At 49.7% G+C, this 17,771-nt stretch overlaps 6 protein-coding genes across 6 annotated transcripts; 3 read left to right on the forward strand and 3 right to left on the reverse strand.

Moving 5' to 3' along the window:
- The first annotated feature begins 2,500 nt into the window (after window positions 1-2,500).
- On the forward strand, window positions 2,501-3,924 carry BKA67DRAFT_586776 (uncharacterized protein). The gene is made up of 4 exons (XM_046104275.1): window positions 2,501-2,789; window positions 2,843-3,314; window positions 3,425-3,626; window positions 3,687-3,924. The coding sequence occupies exons 1-4, from the start codon at window positions 2,753-2,755 to the stop codon at window positions 3,798-3,800; spliced, it is 825 nt and encodes a 274-aa protein (XP_045951540.1). The 5' UTR covers window positions 2,501-2,752; the 3' UTR covers window positions 3,801-3,924.
- Window positions 3,925-5,033: 1,109 nt separating this feature from the next.
- On the reverse strand, window positions 5,034-6,226 carry BKA67DRAFT_542013 (CAP domain-containing protein; the record flags this gene model as incomplete). The annotated part of the gene is made up of 4 exons (XM_046101030.1): window positions 5,034-5,146; window positions 5,205-5,573; window positions 5,633-6,082; window positions 6,136-6,226. The coding sequence occupies 4 exons, from the start codon at window positions 6,224-6,226 to the stop codon at window positions 5,034-5,036; spliced, it is 1,023 nt and encodes a 340-aa protein (XP_045951541.1).
- Window positions 6,227-7,181: 955 nt separating this feature from the next.
- BKA67DRAFT_527604 (Zinc/iron permease) lies at window positions 7,182-8,300 on the reverse strand (the record flags this gene model as incomplete). Its single annotated transcript, XM_046098875.1, has 1 exon — window positions 7,182-8,300. A coding segment is annotated over one exon (1,119 nt), but the record flags the coding sequence as incomplete, so codon positions are not given.
- A 1,393-nt stretch (window positions 8,301-9,693) lies between these two features.
- On the forward strand, window positions 9,694-10,749 carry BKA67DRAFT_542015 (zinc binding dehydrogenase; the record flags this gene model as incomplete). The annotated part of the gene is made up of 1 exon (XM_046101031.1): window positions 9,694-10,749. The coding sequence occupies one exon, from the start codon at window positions 9,694-9,696 to the stop codon at window positions 10,747-10,749; it is 1,056 nt and encodes a 351-aa protein (XP_045951543.1).
- A 948-nt stretch (window positions 10,750-11,697) lies between these two features.
- On the reverse strand, window positions 11,698-12,976 carry BKA67DRAFT_527374 (uncharacterized protein; the record flags this gene model as incomplete). The annotated part of the gene is made up of 4 exons (XM_046098847.1): window positions 11,698-12,175; window positions 12,231-12,613; window positions 12,665-12,769; window positions 12,827-12,976. 4 exons carry the CDS (start codon window positions 12,974-12,976, stop codon window positions 11,698-11,700), a joined length of 1,116 nt encoding a protein of 371 aa, XP_045951544.1.
- Window positions 12,977-15,464: 2,488 nt separating this feature from the next.
- BKA67DRAFT_586786 (short chain dehydrogenase) lies at window positions 15,465-17,333 on the forward strand. Its single transcript, XM_046104276.1, has 3 exons — window positions 15,465-16,025; window positions 16,090-16,515; window positions 16,578-17,333. The coding sequence occupies exons 1-3, from the start codon at window positions 15,959-15,961 to the stop codon at window positions 16,937-16,939; spliced, it is 855 nt and encodes a 284-aa protein (XP_045951545.1). The 5' UTR covers window positions 15,465-15,958; the 3' UTR covers window positions 16,940-17,333.
- Window positions 17,334-17,771: the final 438 nt, after the last annotated feature.

Here is a 17,771-nt window from a genome sequence, read left to right on the forward strand (position 1 = left end):
CGGGGATTAGAAATTCGGGGGGCACGAGCGTCGTCAAAATTCGGTTCTGCCTTTTCCTTAGGCTTGAGTTATGCCGATCAAAGGCACCTTGTGTACGGATACTTGAATGGAATACAACCTTAAGGGTGCTCTGTAACCGTAGCTGTCAGCTGTGAGCCGTGAGCCGTGAGCCGCGGACCTTGAGCTTGAGCTTGTAGCGGGTGTGTGTGTGTACTGTAGCTGTGCGACTGTCCACTGTAGCCGTAGCCGCATCTGTAGCTGTAGCTGGAGCTGGAGCTGGAGTGCACCACAGCACAACACACCACACCGTTGACAGCCCCAGCCGGCACACCACTTGCGACCTTTAGCGAGGGAAACAGCTTTCAACGAAGCCGCCGCGTAGTCAGCTGGAAAACCGGGGCTAAAAATACGGATGGACAGTGATAGTACCCGACCTGTTTCAAGGTCAAAGTTCAAGAATCCCGTATCTTGCTGGAAGCGCAAACACCGGTCAAGTCTGTTGGTGGGCACTGTCGAGTACGTCTCAGGCACCAATCGCAAAGTGACAGTGATAAGAAAGGAATTGGAGGAGAATTAAAGAACAAGGTATCAAGAGAAGGTGATCGAAGCTGACTCCAAACTTGATCCAAAGACAAAAAAAAAAAGAGGATCTGTGAACCACTAAACGGGGTGTGCTCCTGATTGTGAGCCACTCATCGTAGAAGAAAACTAGTGGTCATTGATCGCCTCCTTCAACCCAGTGGGAAATGGTACCGCAGATGAACAATAAAAAGGCTTATCGGCGGATATTTAGAACTTTGCGTGCTATGCTATGCGCGTGCCTGGACCCAAAAGGATGGGCTTTCGTGAGTTGCATGAGTTGCGTGAGTCTTACTCCACGTCGGTGTCCGTGGCTCGCTGGTGATGGATCTTATGTCTCATGTGTTGAGCTTGAGTCCAACCGCCTTCAACAAAATGCAATGCAACTAGAAAGTATGGGGGCTTTCGTTTTGATATCGGCCAGCAAATACATCCTCAAGCCAGCAGGTTTTTTAAATTCTCAGCCAATGCCGAAGCCTCCCTGAGATGATTAGTACCTCTTCCCAATCCAGTCCAATTGCTATCCGTTTGCGTCATACCCGCCAGCCCTCTTTTTCCCTGGAGCTCTTTTCAAATGTCAAATTTTTGTATGTTTCAGTCTTTGATTCGCTTTTCCCCGCAGTCCTAGTGCAGCTCCGAGTGCAGCTTTTATCCAATTAGAGCTATCATCGGCCCCGGTAGAAAAATTATCCTCCTCCCACCAATGTGGGGTCATCCTAATCCTCATCCAAATCCATCCCGCCGTTGCTTCCAGAGCTTGGCAGAGCTCGATGTCGTTATCCATGTTGAACTCGCCACAGCCAAAGAGCTCCCAAACCTAGTCGCCAATAGGTATCCATTTTTCTGAGCGGCCCAAAATCAAATGTGCTGCAGGCTGCACTCGGACTGTTCTCATCGGTATCCAAGAGCTGCATCGGCAACAAACTCTATTTCTATCTGGGTGTGCCGTTGCCCCACTTTAGTGCAGTATCCAAAGCCTAAACACGCGAGCATGTCTGCATTTCCGTAGTTGACTTCAGCCGTTCATTGGTCATGTGGCGAGGACTTTCTCCTCTAAGTCAATCTGCTTCGGGCAATCATCCCAGACTCGTTCTTTGTTACAATGACTCTCGTTGTATAGCACAACCTCAATATCTACATAATGTATTCCATACAGGCGCCACTCCCTTTATCAAACACCGCCCACATCGTTGAAGTTCATTCTCCAGTAGATCATATACCAAAGTATCAACGTTGTAGATAACCCAATAATTTCTGTGGCAGATCCTATCATGTAGCGTGGCAGTAAGGTGTCCATGATATCGCTCGAGCTCCTAACGGCCGTGCCAACCTTGCGATCTTGAAGTTTCTCGATGGAAATGCATCTGAATTGACTTGAGAATGGCTGGAGACTATATCATAAGGCCTAAAGGGCTCCACGTCGCCAGACGCCGTCTGCGTGAGCACTGATCCAAGCGCCCTGTGATCCGGTCTTAGGAGTACGCAAAGCTCCTAACCGAACCGGCTCTCACTCACCGGGTTGAAGTGACTGTGAAACACTTCGCCCTCGCCAATTGGTATCATATTCATCCGTCTCCTCAGAGTAGACCCTCGTATGCGTGTGATGCTCAAGAGCTTGGCACGATTAACAGCCATGTCCCCAATATTCATGCATTATATGTGTACTCATCTCTACTGGTGAGTAGGGACGAAGGATTGCTCCGAGATTCCGGATCCTGATGGTCGCTCTTCGCTCATATCTAATGTCCGTTAATCTATGCCTGTACGTATTTTCCGTTGGATCGGCGTCAGCGCTAAAAGCAAACCAATCAGATATGATTTCATGGCCGGATCGAGCAATCACTAAATCCGTAACTACACAAGTGGTGGTGCCACAGGCCTTGTCAGACCCCACTACATTCCCTAAAATAGCCATGTAGACGGCACTACTAAATAGATTGGGCTAGGGCACTTTCGAGACTTTGTTTAGGATCCGTAGCCTAGTTCGACAATCGGACTTTAGCTGTATCATTGACGATACCTCCGTGCGGGGTGGTCAGTGACATTTAGAGATATATATCATATCACTACAGCACCAGTATGCTGCTAGTATCGCGAGCTTCCATCGGCTTCTTTGCAGCACTCTCGCCAATCTTACAAATTTCTTTCTAGTCTGACGTTAATATTCATCACAATGGCAGCTGAAAAGGAAATCCTTCTCATTACTGGCGGTAAGAGCCCAACCCGTAGCATTTGATTTCGAAACTCACGTGGCATCTCATAGGTAACACCGGCATTGGTCTCGAGGCCGTGCGTGCTTTGAGCGGCAGCTCAACAGCTTACGAAATAATCATTGGTTGTCGCACGCTGTCCAAGGGAGAGGATGCGATCTCTACCATCAGGGCCGAATACCCCTCCACAACCTCAACTTTCAGCACAGTGCAAGTCGATCTGTCGTCCGACTCTTCGCTCGAGAAAGCCGTCGAGACACTCACTTCCAAATTTGGCCGCCTGGACGTCCTGATCAACAATGGCGGCGCCAGCTTCGACCAGGATATCGCTTCAGGGGCTCTGAGCATCAGGGAAGCTTTCAACAAGAGCTGGGACGTCAACGTGACGGGAACGCACGTCCTGACCACCCTCACGGCGCCGTTGTTGCTCAAAGGAAAGAACCCGAGGCTGCTGTTCATCACAAGCGGGACCGCGACGCTGGCTGAGACGGAGCGAACAGACAATGACATCTACAAGCGACTGAAGTAAGTCTTTTTTGTCTCCGACAGCTACCAGGCCTTGTCTATGACACCTCCTCTGCGCTCGAAACCTAGCAAATCAATCCTTTGCATGGACTAATGTGCTTTTATCACAGCGGTTCCCCGCCTGCCGGATGGCCCAAACCCGTAGGCGCTAGGCCGAGCTACATGTCCTACCGCAGCGCGAAGACGGGCCTCAACATGCTCATGCGCGAATGGCAAAGAACGTTACGCAACGACGGCGTCAAGGTATGGGCGATCAGTCCCGGCTTCCTGGCCACGGGCTTAGGCGGCGCGGGTGCGGAGAAGCTCAAGCAGGTAAGGTTTCATCGATAACTTTGGGGAATCGCACATAGCGATACTAATCTCATGGCGCAGATGGGTGCCGGCGACCCCGCGATTGGCGGGCAGTTCATCAAAGACGTGGTTGAAGGCAAGCGGGATGATGATGTGGGTAAGGCTATTCGGAGGGACATGATCCAGCCTTGGTAAATAGTGTTGTTATGTGTGCTACAAAACATTCGCTTATCATAAGAATTCGACTTGGTCTTTAGTCAATATCAAATTAGACGATAAACAGATGGCAGACACAATACTTATGCGAGTTTTGGTTCAATACCTAAAAGAATCGTAGATGTGATAAATATGTATTTGTACAGTGCATATAATTGAGATGAATCTTGAGTTCAACTCAGCCTTACCTCTCTAGCTATTTTATGACGGATGCCACTCGGCCAAGACTACTGAAAAAGTTCGGATGGCTATAGTCCAGATCTGCATCCCGAAAGAAATAGAAGAGGCAAAAAAACAGTCCCGGTCGAGAAAAACACCTAGGGTTCCAAAATCGGAATATCAGGAACCGTGAACAACAACTTACTCGTTTCCCGATCTGCATACGCCACCAGCGGCACCCGCACCACCACCTCGCTACCCTCCGCCAGCGGCCACAGGCCCATGCACGCCTTGCCCACTACGAGGTAGCGGAGCGCCGCGACCCAGGCCACGGCCCGCTCGAAGAGCCACCCTGGCTGCCCCGTCTGGTTCATGTGGTCGCAGAGCAGGTGCAGTTCTTTCGTTGCCCTCTACCCTGCCCATGGTGGTGGTTGAAGATGGGGAACCGGAAATCCTCATCCCTCGGCGCCGCGCGGTTCGGGTCGGGGAGCATGAAGCTGCATCCCGTGGTCGGGTGTTGCACCCAGATGTTGCCGAAGCAGTCGAAGGCCGTGTGGGCGACGAGGATATCTGTATTCACCATTTTGGAATTAGTGCTGGCCTTGTTAGATTTATTGCTGCTGTTCAGTAAAGTCATGGTTCATGAGAGTTCTGCTTCTGCACTTATAGTTTAGCACGTGAGTGCATACATGAGCAAAAGCGACAAAGATTCGACAAAGGATTTAGAAAAGAATTTTCCGCAAGGAAAGAAATGTAATTAGCAAAGTGAAACAATGGATTGTTAATATCTTAGAAAGAACGCATTACCGGCGGTTATGCAAAGCAGATAATTTTTTCCTTTGTATAATGGGTAGAGGTGACCAGGAGGCACGGGGCGCGCTATGAATTGTAGATGAAGGCACATTCCGAAATGATTCCATGATCATGAAATAAATGACTAGAGATACGACCTGTTGCATCGAACAGACCAACGATACAATAAATTTAATGCCTTCTGATAGATTGAGAATGGTAACAAATAGAATCTTCCGGCCCAAGTTTACCCCCCACATCCTAGCTGCCCGTATCCTCGCAGTTAGCTCGACTTGGGCACCTATAGCTAGCATCTATGGAGGGCGCACCAGTACCAGGCTGGACATTGACATTGAAAGCACCACCAACGTTACCTTGGAAACAAATTAGCAGTCGTGCTCACCCATCGTCTATTACCTCCGAACGACTTACCAGGTGGCCCGTAGTTGCAAACAGTAAAATACGGCGTAAAAGCCGCGTTCCTGAGCCCAGTAGCCGAGCAGTCATTAGTATAGCAACCGATCAAGATGCTGCTCCTCCAGACGATTTGGGTAAAGTGCCCCCACTTCCCGACTTCGGCGCCGGTGAGCGGTGGTTCGCGCCCATAGTACGTGTACGCGTTCACCTCTCCGTTGTAGAGGCCCTCGGTGATGAACTGGCCCATGGACGTGGGCAGAAACCCGGCGCCTATACTCTGGCCGTAGCCCCCGCCGTTGACGCTGGTGTCGTGCGCGTACACGCAGGATGAGGCTATGATCCGCGCCGTCTCGGCGAGACTGGAGCTCCAGCTCACGGCAGGTGCTATTTACATTCCTAGCGTTAGCATGTACTCGTAGATAGTTCTAGGTTCTGCGACTTACCGGAATGGTTGAAACGATGCGCATTGTGGTGGCGGATCACTGTGTCGATATAGGCCTTGTTGGTGACTACTGGTGCCACGGACCCCTCTGTAGAAGTGGTACTAGCTCCCGAAACGCTTGTTGGTAAGGTCGTGAAAACTGGCTCAGTATCAATAACTGTGGTAAATCCCGAACTGGCAGAGGATGGAGTGACGGATATTGACACAGTAGATGTTGGAACAGCAGTTATCGAGGAACTGGATGTTGAACTAGCTGATGTTGCAACACCAGATGCTGAGACAGAAGCCGTAGAAGAAACCGTAGAAGAAAACGAAGATGGTGAGGAAGAAGATGACGAGGAAGAAGACGACGAGGAAGAAGACGAAGAAGAAGTGGTGGTTGATGTTCTAACAGTAACTGTTGTTGTAGAGGCGATCTTAGAACTGCTTGTACTCAGGATCTCCTCGGACGCTGGATGGGTTAGCGATATTCAGGACATCGCCATCACAATGGAAGAAGCTTACAAAGGCGGATCTTGGTACATTTTGTTGCCCTAATCAATGGCAATGCAGACAGTAACGAGTATTGAACGAGTGACAAGAAGGAGATCTGCATCTTGACAACTGCACGCCGTGGAAGATCGACGAAAACAAACAATCAGGTCATAGTGAGCGTGATGCGTGCGCATCGCCTTGGATTTAAACATTACTCTCATTAATTTCATAGTTGGAATTCTTGATGCGCCACAATTAGTGTAGAGTTCCTCTCAAGTCACGAAGCTGATTGAAGTGATTCAGTTCCATTCCGTCGCGTGCGTGTGATGCGCTGGTTTCAATCATAATGTCTCATCCTTCGATAGTGTCGTCTCTGCATATTTATGTGGCACGTGACCCTGGCTGAAGACTTAGAAATGGTGCCCAATTGTACTCCCAATCATACAAGGTTCTTTTGTACACTCTTTCCCCCTTTATAAGCCATAGTATCAGTACCTTGGACTGTATCTGAAATCAGTCGTCAGATAGCACCGTATGTTTTCAATTGATTGCACGTACCGATATGCTTGTTCTGTCATCCTTCAATGAGAGTACCACCACCTACTTAACCTTTTCAATGCGGGGCCAATTGTGTGAGAATGAGAGACATTCCACAGCTGAGGGAGCCATTGTTGATCATACGGTAGTTTTTCATAGGCGTTGCTTTGAGCTGTGGCGGTTAGGTAGCATTCAGCATAGTAAAACAAATCCTTGGCATCTTATTGACGGACAACTTGGAGTGCATCGCCAATCAAATACATGCTAAGCTTGTTGCTCCAGGAGCGCTCGTGTCATACAGTATCGATACGAAGTGGTCAGCTGCATGAAATTGCATGCCAATGGAAACAAGACGAAGCCAGAACCATCAGAGTCGCGCGCCCTGGTTCGTCAAGGCTTGGTTCAACGACAACAGTACGAATGGGCTCAAAAGAGTGTACAAAAATACAGGTTTTTAATTAGCTATCGGGATCGGCGTGTCTCTGTCTCTGCGAGGCTCCGGGTAGGACAGTCTCGTGACTGATCAGCGTGCTGCTGCATTATGCCCAAGCGCCCACCAGACTCATACCCATAGCACCGGCGAGAAGAAGTAAGAATGCGTATGCACGGCGTCTGCCACGTAGAGTCTGCCAGCTTTCATCGCTGAGAAAGTCTTCAGAGAGAAGCTCGATGAGTGACGCGAATATCAGTAACCCTGAAGAGATGGCGTTCATGACTCCCACGAGGATGAGTCCAACTTCAGAGTCTGGGCTGTAGAGCGCCCGCGTCGCAAGACCGAGTGCCTGCCCTATTGGCGTTGTCATCCCGTATGCCAGGGCCATGAGCCATGGCTTGACTGCCCTTTGAGGCCATTCGATTGCGGCAATGCGTGCTCCGAGTGCCAGGCCCTCAAATGTCTGGTGGAAGACAATGGCGATGAGGAGAATGACGAATTCGCGACCTCCAATCGACACACTCAACGCCATCCCGATGAACACACTGTGGAACAAGATTCCCAGCTCCAATAGTACACATTGCATGATCTCGACCCGCTTTTTCTGCTCAACGGACAACTTGAGTGGAACAAGAGATTCGTCTTGGATCTCAGCTGTAGGCGGAATCCTGTCATCCCCATTGCCTTGAGCGGCTTCATTAGCAGCCTCTCCACCAAACAGCGACAAGCCGCGCCCAATGCTACTAGATCTGCCATTGAACTGCCCTTTCTTTCGAGTTTGCACAGAACCACTTGTTGGCTCTGGTTTGCGATGGTGATGCCGGCCTGGATGCATGCACATCTCTACTATGGTAACGAGCATGACAGCGCCAAGCGCAATAGCTCCAGGCATGGCAGCGTAGCCCTCGGTCCACCATTCCGACAAGCACGGGTCATGCAGAAGAATGAATGCCGTTGGGAGAAGATGACAAAACGCAGTGGCAATGAGTACACCTGTGCCAAAGTGTCGAATCGCGAAGAAAAAGGCCTGGGGTACTTTCAAGCGCGGGAAGGCCGATGCTAGGAGCGGAAATGCGCACGCCAGCGTCGAGACACCGAGGATCACGAATACTGCCCCAATGCGTAACGGCATATCATCCACAGCCGTTTCGGCATTTACGCTAGCACATGAGCTGGCCCTTCGGCTCAGATATATGGACATCATTCTGCTCGTTGGCGACTTCAGGGCGTATATGTGACCATCCAATGCATTTCCATCGCCAAGGAACCGATTTGGTCGTATTGGATCAAGGTACCCGGGGGAGAGACATCGCAGAAGTCGACGCGGCCATCACGATTTATAAAGATTAAGCGTAGCTGGGCAGCAAGTTTGTGGGGGTTGCAGGCTGTGGTTATCGCCAAGTCTGCCAAGTAGCAACCTTTGCGGGCATCGGGCCCCAACGGAACGCATAGTTCCCTAGAATTTGAGGCCAAGACGGCACACAATCGGCCTGCAAAACAAATAGGGTCGGGCATCCAATGGTTAAGAACAATGTCATCCACATCGCCGTGTGCGTGAGGCTTGGCAAAGTCTTAAATTGAAAGAAGGCATATTTCACCGCTAACATACTTAGTCCCTAGCCAGCCAAGCAGTAGTCATCTGAGTTACTCGACGATAGTCCAAAAAGGTCTAGGCCTCACATCTTGCAAGGGGATAGGGCGCACTGTTCTTTGTAACAGAGGGAGCATGTTTCAATCGGGGCACATCCTCGTTAAACTGGACATGTTGGAAAGATTCAGTAGCGTCAACATGGGTTGATAAGGAGTGGTCATTGTAAAGCAGTAGATAAATGACGAGGAGAAAAGAGACAAGTCAGCGGAATCTCACACCACAATGAAGCACAGCAGTCTCTAATTTGAACACATGTCTCCGAACAGGGTGCAAACCAGCAACGAATCCGTGACCAAGTCGTCAGCATTGCTCAAAACCATCATAGATGGCCATGTTGTTTTTAATTGGAAGCAATGGAGAGCTTCAATGTAAGATATAATAAAGTCGTGTGGGGTGAACGGCGAAAAGATATTCCGCATCGTTGAGAGAGAGTATCGTGGCCTATATGTTACAAAACCATGCATATCAAAATGCGGATGGACTCTTCGCCACGAAGGCAATCTGAAAGAGTGAATACTCATATTGATTTGTACAGTCGTGCGGAGATAGAGTCCGGTCCAGAATGTCATGTCCTGGTATTGGGGCGAACCTTGCTGAGCCGGAAACAAGAGCGGATTTTGAGCCAAGACTCCGAAAACTTGCCATATCTGGTAGTCCGAAAATCCCGAGAGGCCGTCTAGCTCCGGGGGAAGTGGGGTGTCATCCGGAGGTATAATAAGACAGGGTCATCGCACCTACAAATCGAGGAAAACGCGGCGTTTGCTCGTATACATACCACGAGCTTCTCCGTTGGAAGCAAGTTTCCGAAGTCCGTGTCATCATGGTATAAAAATGCCAGGACCTTTGTCGTCTCAGATAGCAATTGAGAATTAATTCAACTCAACCGGGGCACTCAAAAAAAGAAAAGCCATCAACCATATTAAATAAAGTCAACTCAATAGCCCATAAGTTTTTGTGCACTGAAAATATGTCTGAGGCGACTCTCAACCGGTCTGTGGTCCTGCCGCACCTCAAGGCTCATCCGATGGTCGTAACCACCTCCCCTATCCCCGTCCCAACAGAAAGCGAGGTTCTCATCCGCGTCCATGCCGTGGCCGTTAACCCCGCCGACTGGGCAGTACAGACTCTCGGAGTTGTCGTGAAGCCCGAGTCCTACCCCTATGTGAACGGCGTCGACGTCTCCGGCGAGATCGTGTCTGTCGGTCCGTCCCAGACCCGCTTCAGACCCGGCGACCGCGTAACCGCCACCGCCATGGGCTATCTACTGGGCGAGTCGAGGTACGGTGGCTTCCAGGAATACATGGTTGGTGTCGAGCCTTTGCTGGCCAAGATTCCGAGCCATGTTTCTTACACCGAGGCGGCCGTACTCCCACTGGGCCTGACCACGGCGGCCGCGATGCTGTTCAGTCCAGAACTGATGGGTCTGGACCTGCCCAAGGCAGGCGTTAAAGCCAATTCCAAGGGCGAGATCGTGCTTGTCTGGGGAGGCAGCTCCAGCGTTGGTTCTAACGCGATCCAAACCGTGAAGGCTGCCGGATATGTGGTTGCGGCGACAGCAAGTGAGAAGCATTATGGGCTGATGAAGGAGATGGGGGTAGACTATGTGTTTGATTACAACACCGATGGTGTCGCCGACGCGATTGTGCGAGAGCTCGACGGTAAGGGTTTCTTGACCGGTGTCTTTGACGCAGTCATGTTTGGGCCTACCGTTCGGGCTTGCGCTCAGATTGCAAGCCGGCTTGAAGGCAGGAAATGCGTGGGAACAGTTCTGCCACCTGGGTCACCGCTTCCCGCAGATTTGCCTGGTGATGTAAAGATTATAATCAACGATCTTGTTAGGTTCAATCAGACAGAGACTGGCAGAGCCCTGTGGGTTGATTGGCTTACCGGCGCCCTAGAGGACGGAACTATGAAGTGCAAGCCGAACCCAGAGATTGTTGGAAAAGGCCTTGAAAAGATCCAGGACGCGGTCGATGCCATGGCCAAGGGCGTTAGCGGCAAGAAGCTTGTAGTTGAGCTTTGAGTATGACAAGCCGTGCTCATTTGCCAGTTTCTTCGGGTAAATAGTACATGGTGTTTCAATCAAAGTGTGTAGTGCTAGTAAATGGCAGAGCTATGATCACCTCTGTGTGCTATGTCATATCGACAGCAAACACGTAAATGAATTGGTGGTAGAGTGGCCCAATGCTGTTGACTGGCAATTTTTTACCTTGTCCGATCGACTTGTCAGTACCTTTCACTCTTTATACGTCCATGTGATACATAACCCACCTATTACTTATAAACACATACTGGTTATAGGAATTATGGTCCGAAGAACGCGGCTGAGCATGATAGACCTTGGATACTAGCTTACAAGGATCCTGAACCGACACGCGAATTATTTCCGACACATTGAGAACTTGTAATCGCCTTAATAGATAAACATGATCTGAAATCGCCAGCCGATGGGCAATAAAAATACTTTAGATTTAATTTAATACTCGTGTTCGTATTGATGCAATCCATTTCAAAAAGATGCTATTCGGTCCTCTGACAAGGGTTGCCCAGGCTGGTGATGTCGTCTGGGCTTTGATGCTACCCTTTTACAATCGGATTGTTGGGAATTTTATGTTCCATTGTGCGGAAGGGAAAAGACGTAATGATATTCTTGCGTATTGTATTTGGGGACGTCTATAGCCACTGTGTCTTGGACAGGCTTAATTGTTGCAGAACGCTGGACTCAAACGAGCTATTTGCGATGAACCGCTTACAGCTTTCTGCATCGCCGCTATGTTGGCAATGCAACAACCTGGAGCGGCATTCATCAGGGCCGGTCAATACTGAATATATCCCTCTATCTTTCGAAATGTACTGAGATAGGACTGTCGTTCGCTTGTTGTACAGAAAGTCGTGCTTTGAAATGGTGTTTTTTTTAAACTCCGGGAAAAGAATGTGCCGACTTTATAGTATGTATATCCGCCGTATTATCCTAAAATTTACGATTATTCCACCCAAGCACCTGCTGTCTAGCCCAGTCGTCCGAAGCTGATGTACTCTCGGCAGTCACGGTCCACTGCGTCTCTTTCAATATATTCTTCTGACTGTCTCCGTCGTCGTCCGAGGAACCACGCGGCTTAGTTCGGGATCGCCCAGACTCAGTTGTGGTTGCTGTTCGGAATGTATCCATTTTGACTCCTTCGTTTGCCTGATCGTCAAGTCGATGCATCGGATTGGGTGTTAGTCGAGAGTGGCCAGCAGACAGCTGGTTTGGATTGCTTCGGTTGGTGCTGCGACCGAAGACAGGGAGGTTGAGCAGAGGGCGGAGAGCCGGCATAGAGCCAGCAATAATGCCGATGCCTTCTTCGACAACGGACCACAAGCCAATAGCACCAGTGCTGAACATGAACTCATTTATGTCGTCGTATAGAGTCAGGAAACGTAGCCGAACGATGGTCGCGCAACTTGCACTGTGGGTTTGTCAGCATATCGAGCCGGCGTTTGTCGTTTCATTAGAGTACTTACAAAGCGGCAAGACCCAGCATGACAGCGACAGACAGCTTGACTTTACCCTTCATTTGAACATTCCATAACAGCACTCCCGGTAGGATGGCAAGCGACCAGTCCGTGACGATCGAAACGGCTGAAAAGAAGAAGCTGACATTGCTGTTTAGGCTCATATTGCAGACTCCGTAGGTGGTCTCTCCCCATAGAGTCGTTATTGGGTGACACAAGTTTCCGATTGCGATGATGAAGATAACGGACGCAATGGCCGTCATGCCCATAATGACCCAAAGCGTCCATACAAACCGACGGCGCGCATCGGCTATGCGAAGCAGACAAACGCAAATACTGCATTTGATAGGTACTGTGCAAGAGGCATAGAAGAACTCGGCAATGAAGAAGAGCTTGAGGGTCGGTCAGTATCCTGTTTGAGCAATTAAGTTGAAGACCCTTACTTTGGTTCCTTGCATGATGACTTTGGGCTCAAGATCTGCTCGTTTCTGGCCGGCACCATAGTAACAGCAGACGATGACTAGAGATGCTGTAACCGTGTAGAGGACCTATGATGCGGCTCTAAATTAGTGTCTAGTCGCCAGCAGTGAATACAGTTGACGTACCAATCCAATGCACATGAGCCAATCGTCTGTTCCGAAAGCGTTGATCCATCTTCGTACTCCGAGCCGTGCTATCACAACCACCCAACTTAATGTCAACATCACAATAGTAACATAGAGTAAAATCGTTCCGTCTCCCTTCGGATCCGTCATATTGTCCATCATCGCACCAGTCGACGCGCTTTCCGAGCCGCGAAAACGGTTATCCGGTCCTCCGGCACACAGGATATTGCGTGTCCAGCACCGAAAGTTTCGGTTGACGACCGTAAAAGAAGAGTTGTCGACTACAAAATGCAAAGAGGGGAAAATAGACAACAGTCAGTTCAATCAACGAACGCCGTACATTTTAATGATACAAACTGTTGGAAAATTCCCAATAGCAAAGAAGTCTCCCCCGTAGCAACGGCCCTGTCGTGGGCGAAGCAAAATCTACTCCCCTGCAACCACAAGGAGGTTTCTGGTGTCTTGCACCTGTAGATCTTGAATAGGTATGGGGTTGCAGCCAGTGGTTTTCTTGAAAGGAACCAGGGTCTGGGAGGGTCTGCAGCCAGTAAACGTTGGGAAGGCGGACTAGGGTTCGTTACACCAAACGTGCCAACCACGTCGAAAAGCAAGCATAACTCCACTCGTATAATTGCGTTCTTTCTCCGGTACCGTCGAGAGCCAGGAACCAGGTAGCTGACTCGCTGACAAAGCCAAGCTCGTCAGAATATATCATTCGCGTTGAAGGACGTCACCGAACCTTTCAGCTGCGTCTTCTCAAGCCGTATTGAGTGAGACGCTAAGATCGCAAACAAGCGATGAGGTTCTGTTAACCTATTTCAGAGACTAGACTTTATTAGTGAACCCCTTAAAGATCGTACGACGATAGTATCTGATTGACAGCGCGAGCGACAGCCGATGCATAGTGATAGAGTTTGCGCTAGGAGTATTCAATGATTAGATAACCAGTCTCGTCTACCTCCTACTACCGAGTATTCTAGAATGACAGGGAAGTCCATGGGCGACTCACGAGCGAGAACGAGGACGGGAGGACGGGAGTTTGATTTCAGCGAGACGGGAAGGCCCAGAGATCATCAGGAAAGTGTCCTGCCCGGTGGCACCAACGGTCTTGGTCAGATGAACGAAGTGATTTGACAGGTGGATGTTCGCGTCCTCTAGGTATTTCTAACTAGGATCCGTCTTCTTCCCGCGTCTAGGCCCTACCCGCGTTCAAAACTCGGCGTCACCAAGACACACTATTTACTCTAAGACATTCGCCTTAGGGAAATTACATTACCCGTCGACTCGGGCTGCATGGTGCCATATCTGGGGTAGAGTGAATATTAGCTACGTTGAAGAAGCCAACAAGAAGCAAGAAATTTGAGAGAAGTGTCATGCTCCTTGCTAGCAGAAACGTCGCCCACCAAAAGTGGGGAGCGCTTGCTGTCGTGCTAGCAATTAGTCAATTGCCGGTCCTTTTAATTGTACTATGTAGAAACGGGTCCCGACTGGCTAGCATACCCCTCCAAGCAAGTCAGGTCGGGTTCTGGGTTCCTCGTGCTGCTGAGTTGGCATCAAATCACCATAGTATTGCGTATATACCGCCGAATGAGCATTCTGGTAAATGAAAACGCACGTTTCACTTTATGGGGATCGTATGTTCCTTAGCTTAAGTCGAGAACATATAGAGAGCAACCTACCATCACTGCGAAGGTGTTTGAGCCTCAGTCAGCCAGTTCACCGTTGGAAAACTCAAATTCTTCGACTTCGCACGCAGATGTGTTCAAGAATGCCACGAGTTGCGATTGGCTCGCGCAATCCGGCTTTATGGCGTTCTTCAGGGGGAAACAGGGACCAACTCCCCTAACCAAGGCCCAGTTGGGTGTTCGCGCTACAGGGCTACGACTAGCTGCGGGAAGAGTCCGCAGCAATGATGAGAGAGAACATTTGAGTTATTTCAGTGGTGCTGATTCAACAAAGGTTTTACGTAACTCGACAATCTTGATTTATCCAGCAGTCACAGTAGGATCAATTATCGCCTAGACTAGACTGATCGTTTCTGGGTCCCGGCTTGAAATCCGCGATTGTACTCGGTAAGAATTATTACTTACCGCCGCACGCAATACTCGCACCTTTAATTCGGCAACAAGCGCTGTTTTTCCTCAACATATTTGGAGCCACCGCACATCCACGAATGGACAGGTTGACGATACACACATAGTAGGAGGTTGATCGAGTGATAAACTATGTACATACTGTACGAAGGCGAGTTTCATTGCAGTGGGTTTCCCGTGTGGAATATTGACAGCCTCCACACGTGCGGGGACTTTGCCAGTTCTTTCAAGCCAGCCAATTGCTCCCGTAATACAAATAATTGCTATGTTGACACATAGCTACATTTTCGGGACGAGCTGATCGGGATTTTGGCTCTGGATAATTAGGCCTTCCAAGGTAAATGTTCCTCCTTTTGTGACTACTACTAGTATGCACAGTACTGTAAAAGCATGCTTTCATTGCACTACCCGTTATTTGTGGCGTGTGCCGCGTTTGGCACATGCTACTATGGGATCCGTACTACCCTGCTACCTATGTGAATCAGAAATGGAGAGCCCCTCAACACTGTTCAAGGGTCTTTTTATCACCCTGTAATCCGCACGTGGAGTGATCTGGCTGGCTATTTTTCAGTTCTGACCTGCACTAGCGCACATACTATGTTCAGAGGATTCATGCACTTGTACAACCGACGCCAGATTGATTGTTTCGCATGAGTGTCGATCGGCTTGGGACTCGGCCTGGCTAATACCCTTGACAGAACAGAACACGCGAGGAAGTATTTCCGTACTTTGTCAAAAGACCCTCAGTATTGGACCCTAGACACGGCTAGAAGACGATGCATTCCCTAGACCAAGCACAGTGTCATATGACAGCTCCGACATCCCCATAAGAAATGGGGAATCATGTAGTCGTCCGGACCTCAAAGCACGGCATATCTGCAATATCCTGCATATTTGAGCGTCGTGCAACCTCGTCTTTCTTTGACAAATTATTGGCCAATTAGTAAAAGTAGACTCTATCAAGCTCATACCCTGACTTGACTTGTCACGTTATCAACCCCTCATCCAGCTGCACCTTTACACACATCTCCCATACACCATGGCCGAGTTTCAAATCAAAGATCAGGACCTGACTAGCGTCGAGGGAAAAGTTGTTGTGCTTACCGGTACGAAGGTTCACCTCGATCATATAATCCACGCAGCACAAAACTAACAGCCCTCTCCGCGCAGGTGGCTCGTCCGGCATTGGTTTAGCGACCGTTGAACTGCTTCTATCCCTTGGCGCCTCTGTAGTAAGCGGTGACATCCAAGCCCCCGCTGAGAAGCCCTCCGGCGCGTTCACATTCGTCAAGACCGATGTAACGAAGTGGTCAGACCTTGTCGCTCTCTTCAAGCAAGCAAAGGAGACATATGGCCGCATCGACGCCGTGTTTGCCAACGCTGGCCTCGGTCCTCGCGCTGACTACCTCAGTACCGAGGTTGACGAGAATGGCGATCTCAAGGAGCCAACATATGCTCTCTTCGACGTCAGTCTGAAGGGTGTCATCAACACGGCTACACTTGCTATCTTCTATCTTCGCCAACAGGCAGAAGGCGGTAGCATTGTGATCAACGGCTCTTCCACAGGTTTACAACGTGTGCGAGCAGTGGACTACTGTGAGTCTCTACCCTACCACTTCGAATTTGCGATCTGTGACTACGCAACTAACATCGTATAGCCACTGCCAAGCACGGTACTCTAGGTCTCGGCCGAAGTCTGACTGCGCTCACCAGCGCAGCAGGTCTTCCCATCCGCGTAAACACCCTGACCCCGACATGGACAGACAGCCAGGTCCTCCCCAACCTGAAGGGTCTCTTGGCTGCCATCAACGTCGACCTCCAGCCCGCCTCCGTTGTCGCACGTGCAGCAGCACTCATGATTGCTGACAAGTCCAGACATGGAAACGTTATCTACATTGAGCGCGGCACGTACAAGGAGATTGACGACGCTGTGCTTTTACCTGCACATGCTAACCAGATCATCGGTGAGGGTTATCCTTTCGAGGACGATGTCCTTGCCCGCGTGCAGGCACTTGGTTAAATAGAAATGCCAACTGCAGCCTTGATACAATGAAAGAGACAGTAACAAACGATGACATGGAAATTTCATAACAAAAAGCGAAATATTAAGGACGTGCTGCCAGGAATTGTAAATTGAGGTGCCGTCGAACTCTCAGCCATTAAGTTCTGGCTTGACATGATGCTAGGCACAGCAGTCCCAGGGCACTGGGCCCCGAGAACCTGCTAAACCGCATGAGCGTTGCAGCAGGTCGGGATCGCTAGGACGGAACGTACTGTAACTACTTTAGGTTAAGTTACTTTCACCCCCACTACGCCCATTTCCGCCAGCTTCATGCCAGTGACGTCACCCACCCCAGCATTTCAGCGGGCAAGTCTCCAAGATATGCGGAATACCTTATATATCCTCCTCGACAACGCATCAATTCTGAAAAGCCAATCCTCAGGTCTAAGCCCTCAGTCGAATAAAAAACCATCCCAATAACGAACCGTCTAGGATGAATATTCCATCCTTCCAGAACCGCGAGAAGGCGTCCGAGGACGCATACATTCGCAAGCGGGAGGCCGAGAAGGCCGCAGCCGCCAAGCAGAACAGCGGTGCCCAGACGGCTCAGGGCACACAATCGAAGACCACGCAGGCAGATCAGAGCGCACAGGGCACGAAGTGATGATTTTATATATCAAAATAGGTTACCCCTTGATTTGCACGGGGCAATGCATACTTATTTGTGGTTTTGCCTTGTGGCGAAGCAGGCGGGGATTGAGGCTCTGATATGCGATTTATGAAGATGAACCAATAGGTGGGGACAAATCATTGATTTCACTGTTGGTGGGATTTCCTAACCAACTCTGGT

The sequence above is a fragment of the Truncatella angustata genome, assembly GCF_020726525.1.
Source record: "Truncatella angustata strain MPI-SDFR-AT-0073 chromosome Unknown BKA67scaffold_12, whole genome shotgun sequence".
Taxonomy (NCBI): Eukaryota; Fungi; Ascomycota; class Sordariomycetes; order Amphisphaeriales; family Sporocadaceae; genus Truncatella; species Truncatella angustata.

Coding starts and splice junctions, on each gene's coding strand:
- BKA67DRAFT_586786 (XM_046104276.1), top strand. CDS start 15,959: ATGGCCGAGTTTCAAATCAAAGATCAGGACCTGACTAGCGTCGAGGGA. Junction 16,026..16,089: donor AAAAGTTGTTGTGCTTACCG/GTACGAAGGTTC, acceptor CTCTCCGCGCAG/GTGGCTCGTCCGGCATTGGT. Junction 16,516..16,577: donor TGTGCGAGCAGTGGACTACT/GTGAGTCTCTAC, acceptor AACATCGTATAG/CCACTGCCAAGCACGGTACT.
- BKA67DRAFT_586776 (XM_046104275.1), top strand. CDS start 2,753: ATGGCAGCTGAAAAGGAAATCCTTCTCATTACTGGCG. Junction 2,790..2,842: donor AATCCTTCTCATTACTGGCG/GTAAGAGCCCAA, acceptor GGCATCTCATAG/GTAACACCGGCATTGGTCTC. Junction 3,627..3,686: donor GTGCGGAGAAGCTCAAGCAG/GTAAGGTTTCAT, acceptor CTCATGGCGCAG/ATGGGTGCCGGCGACCCCGC.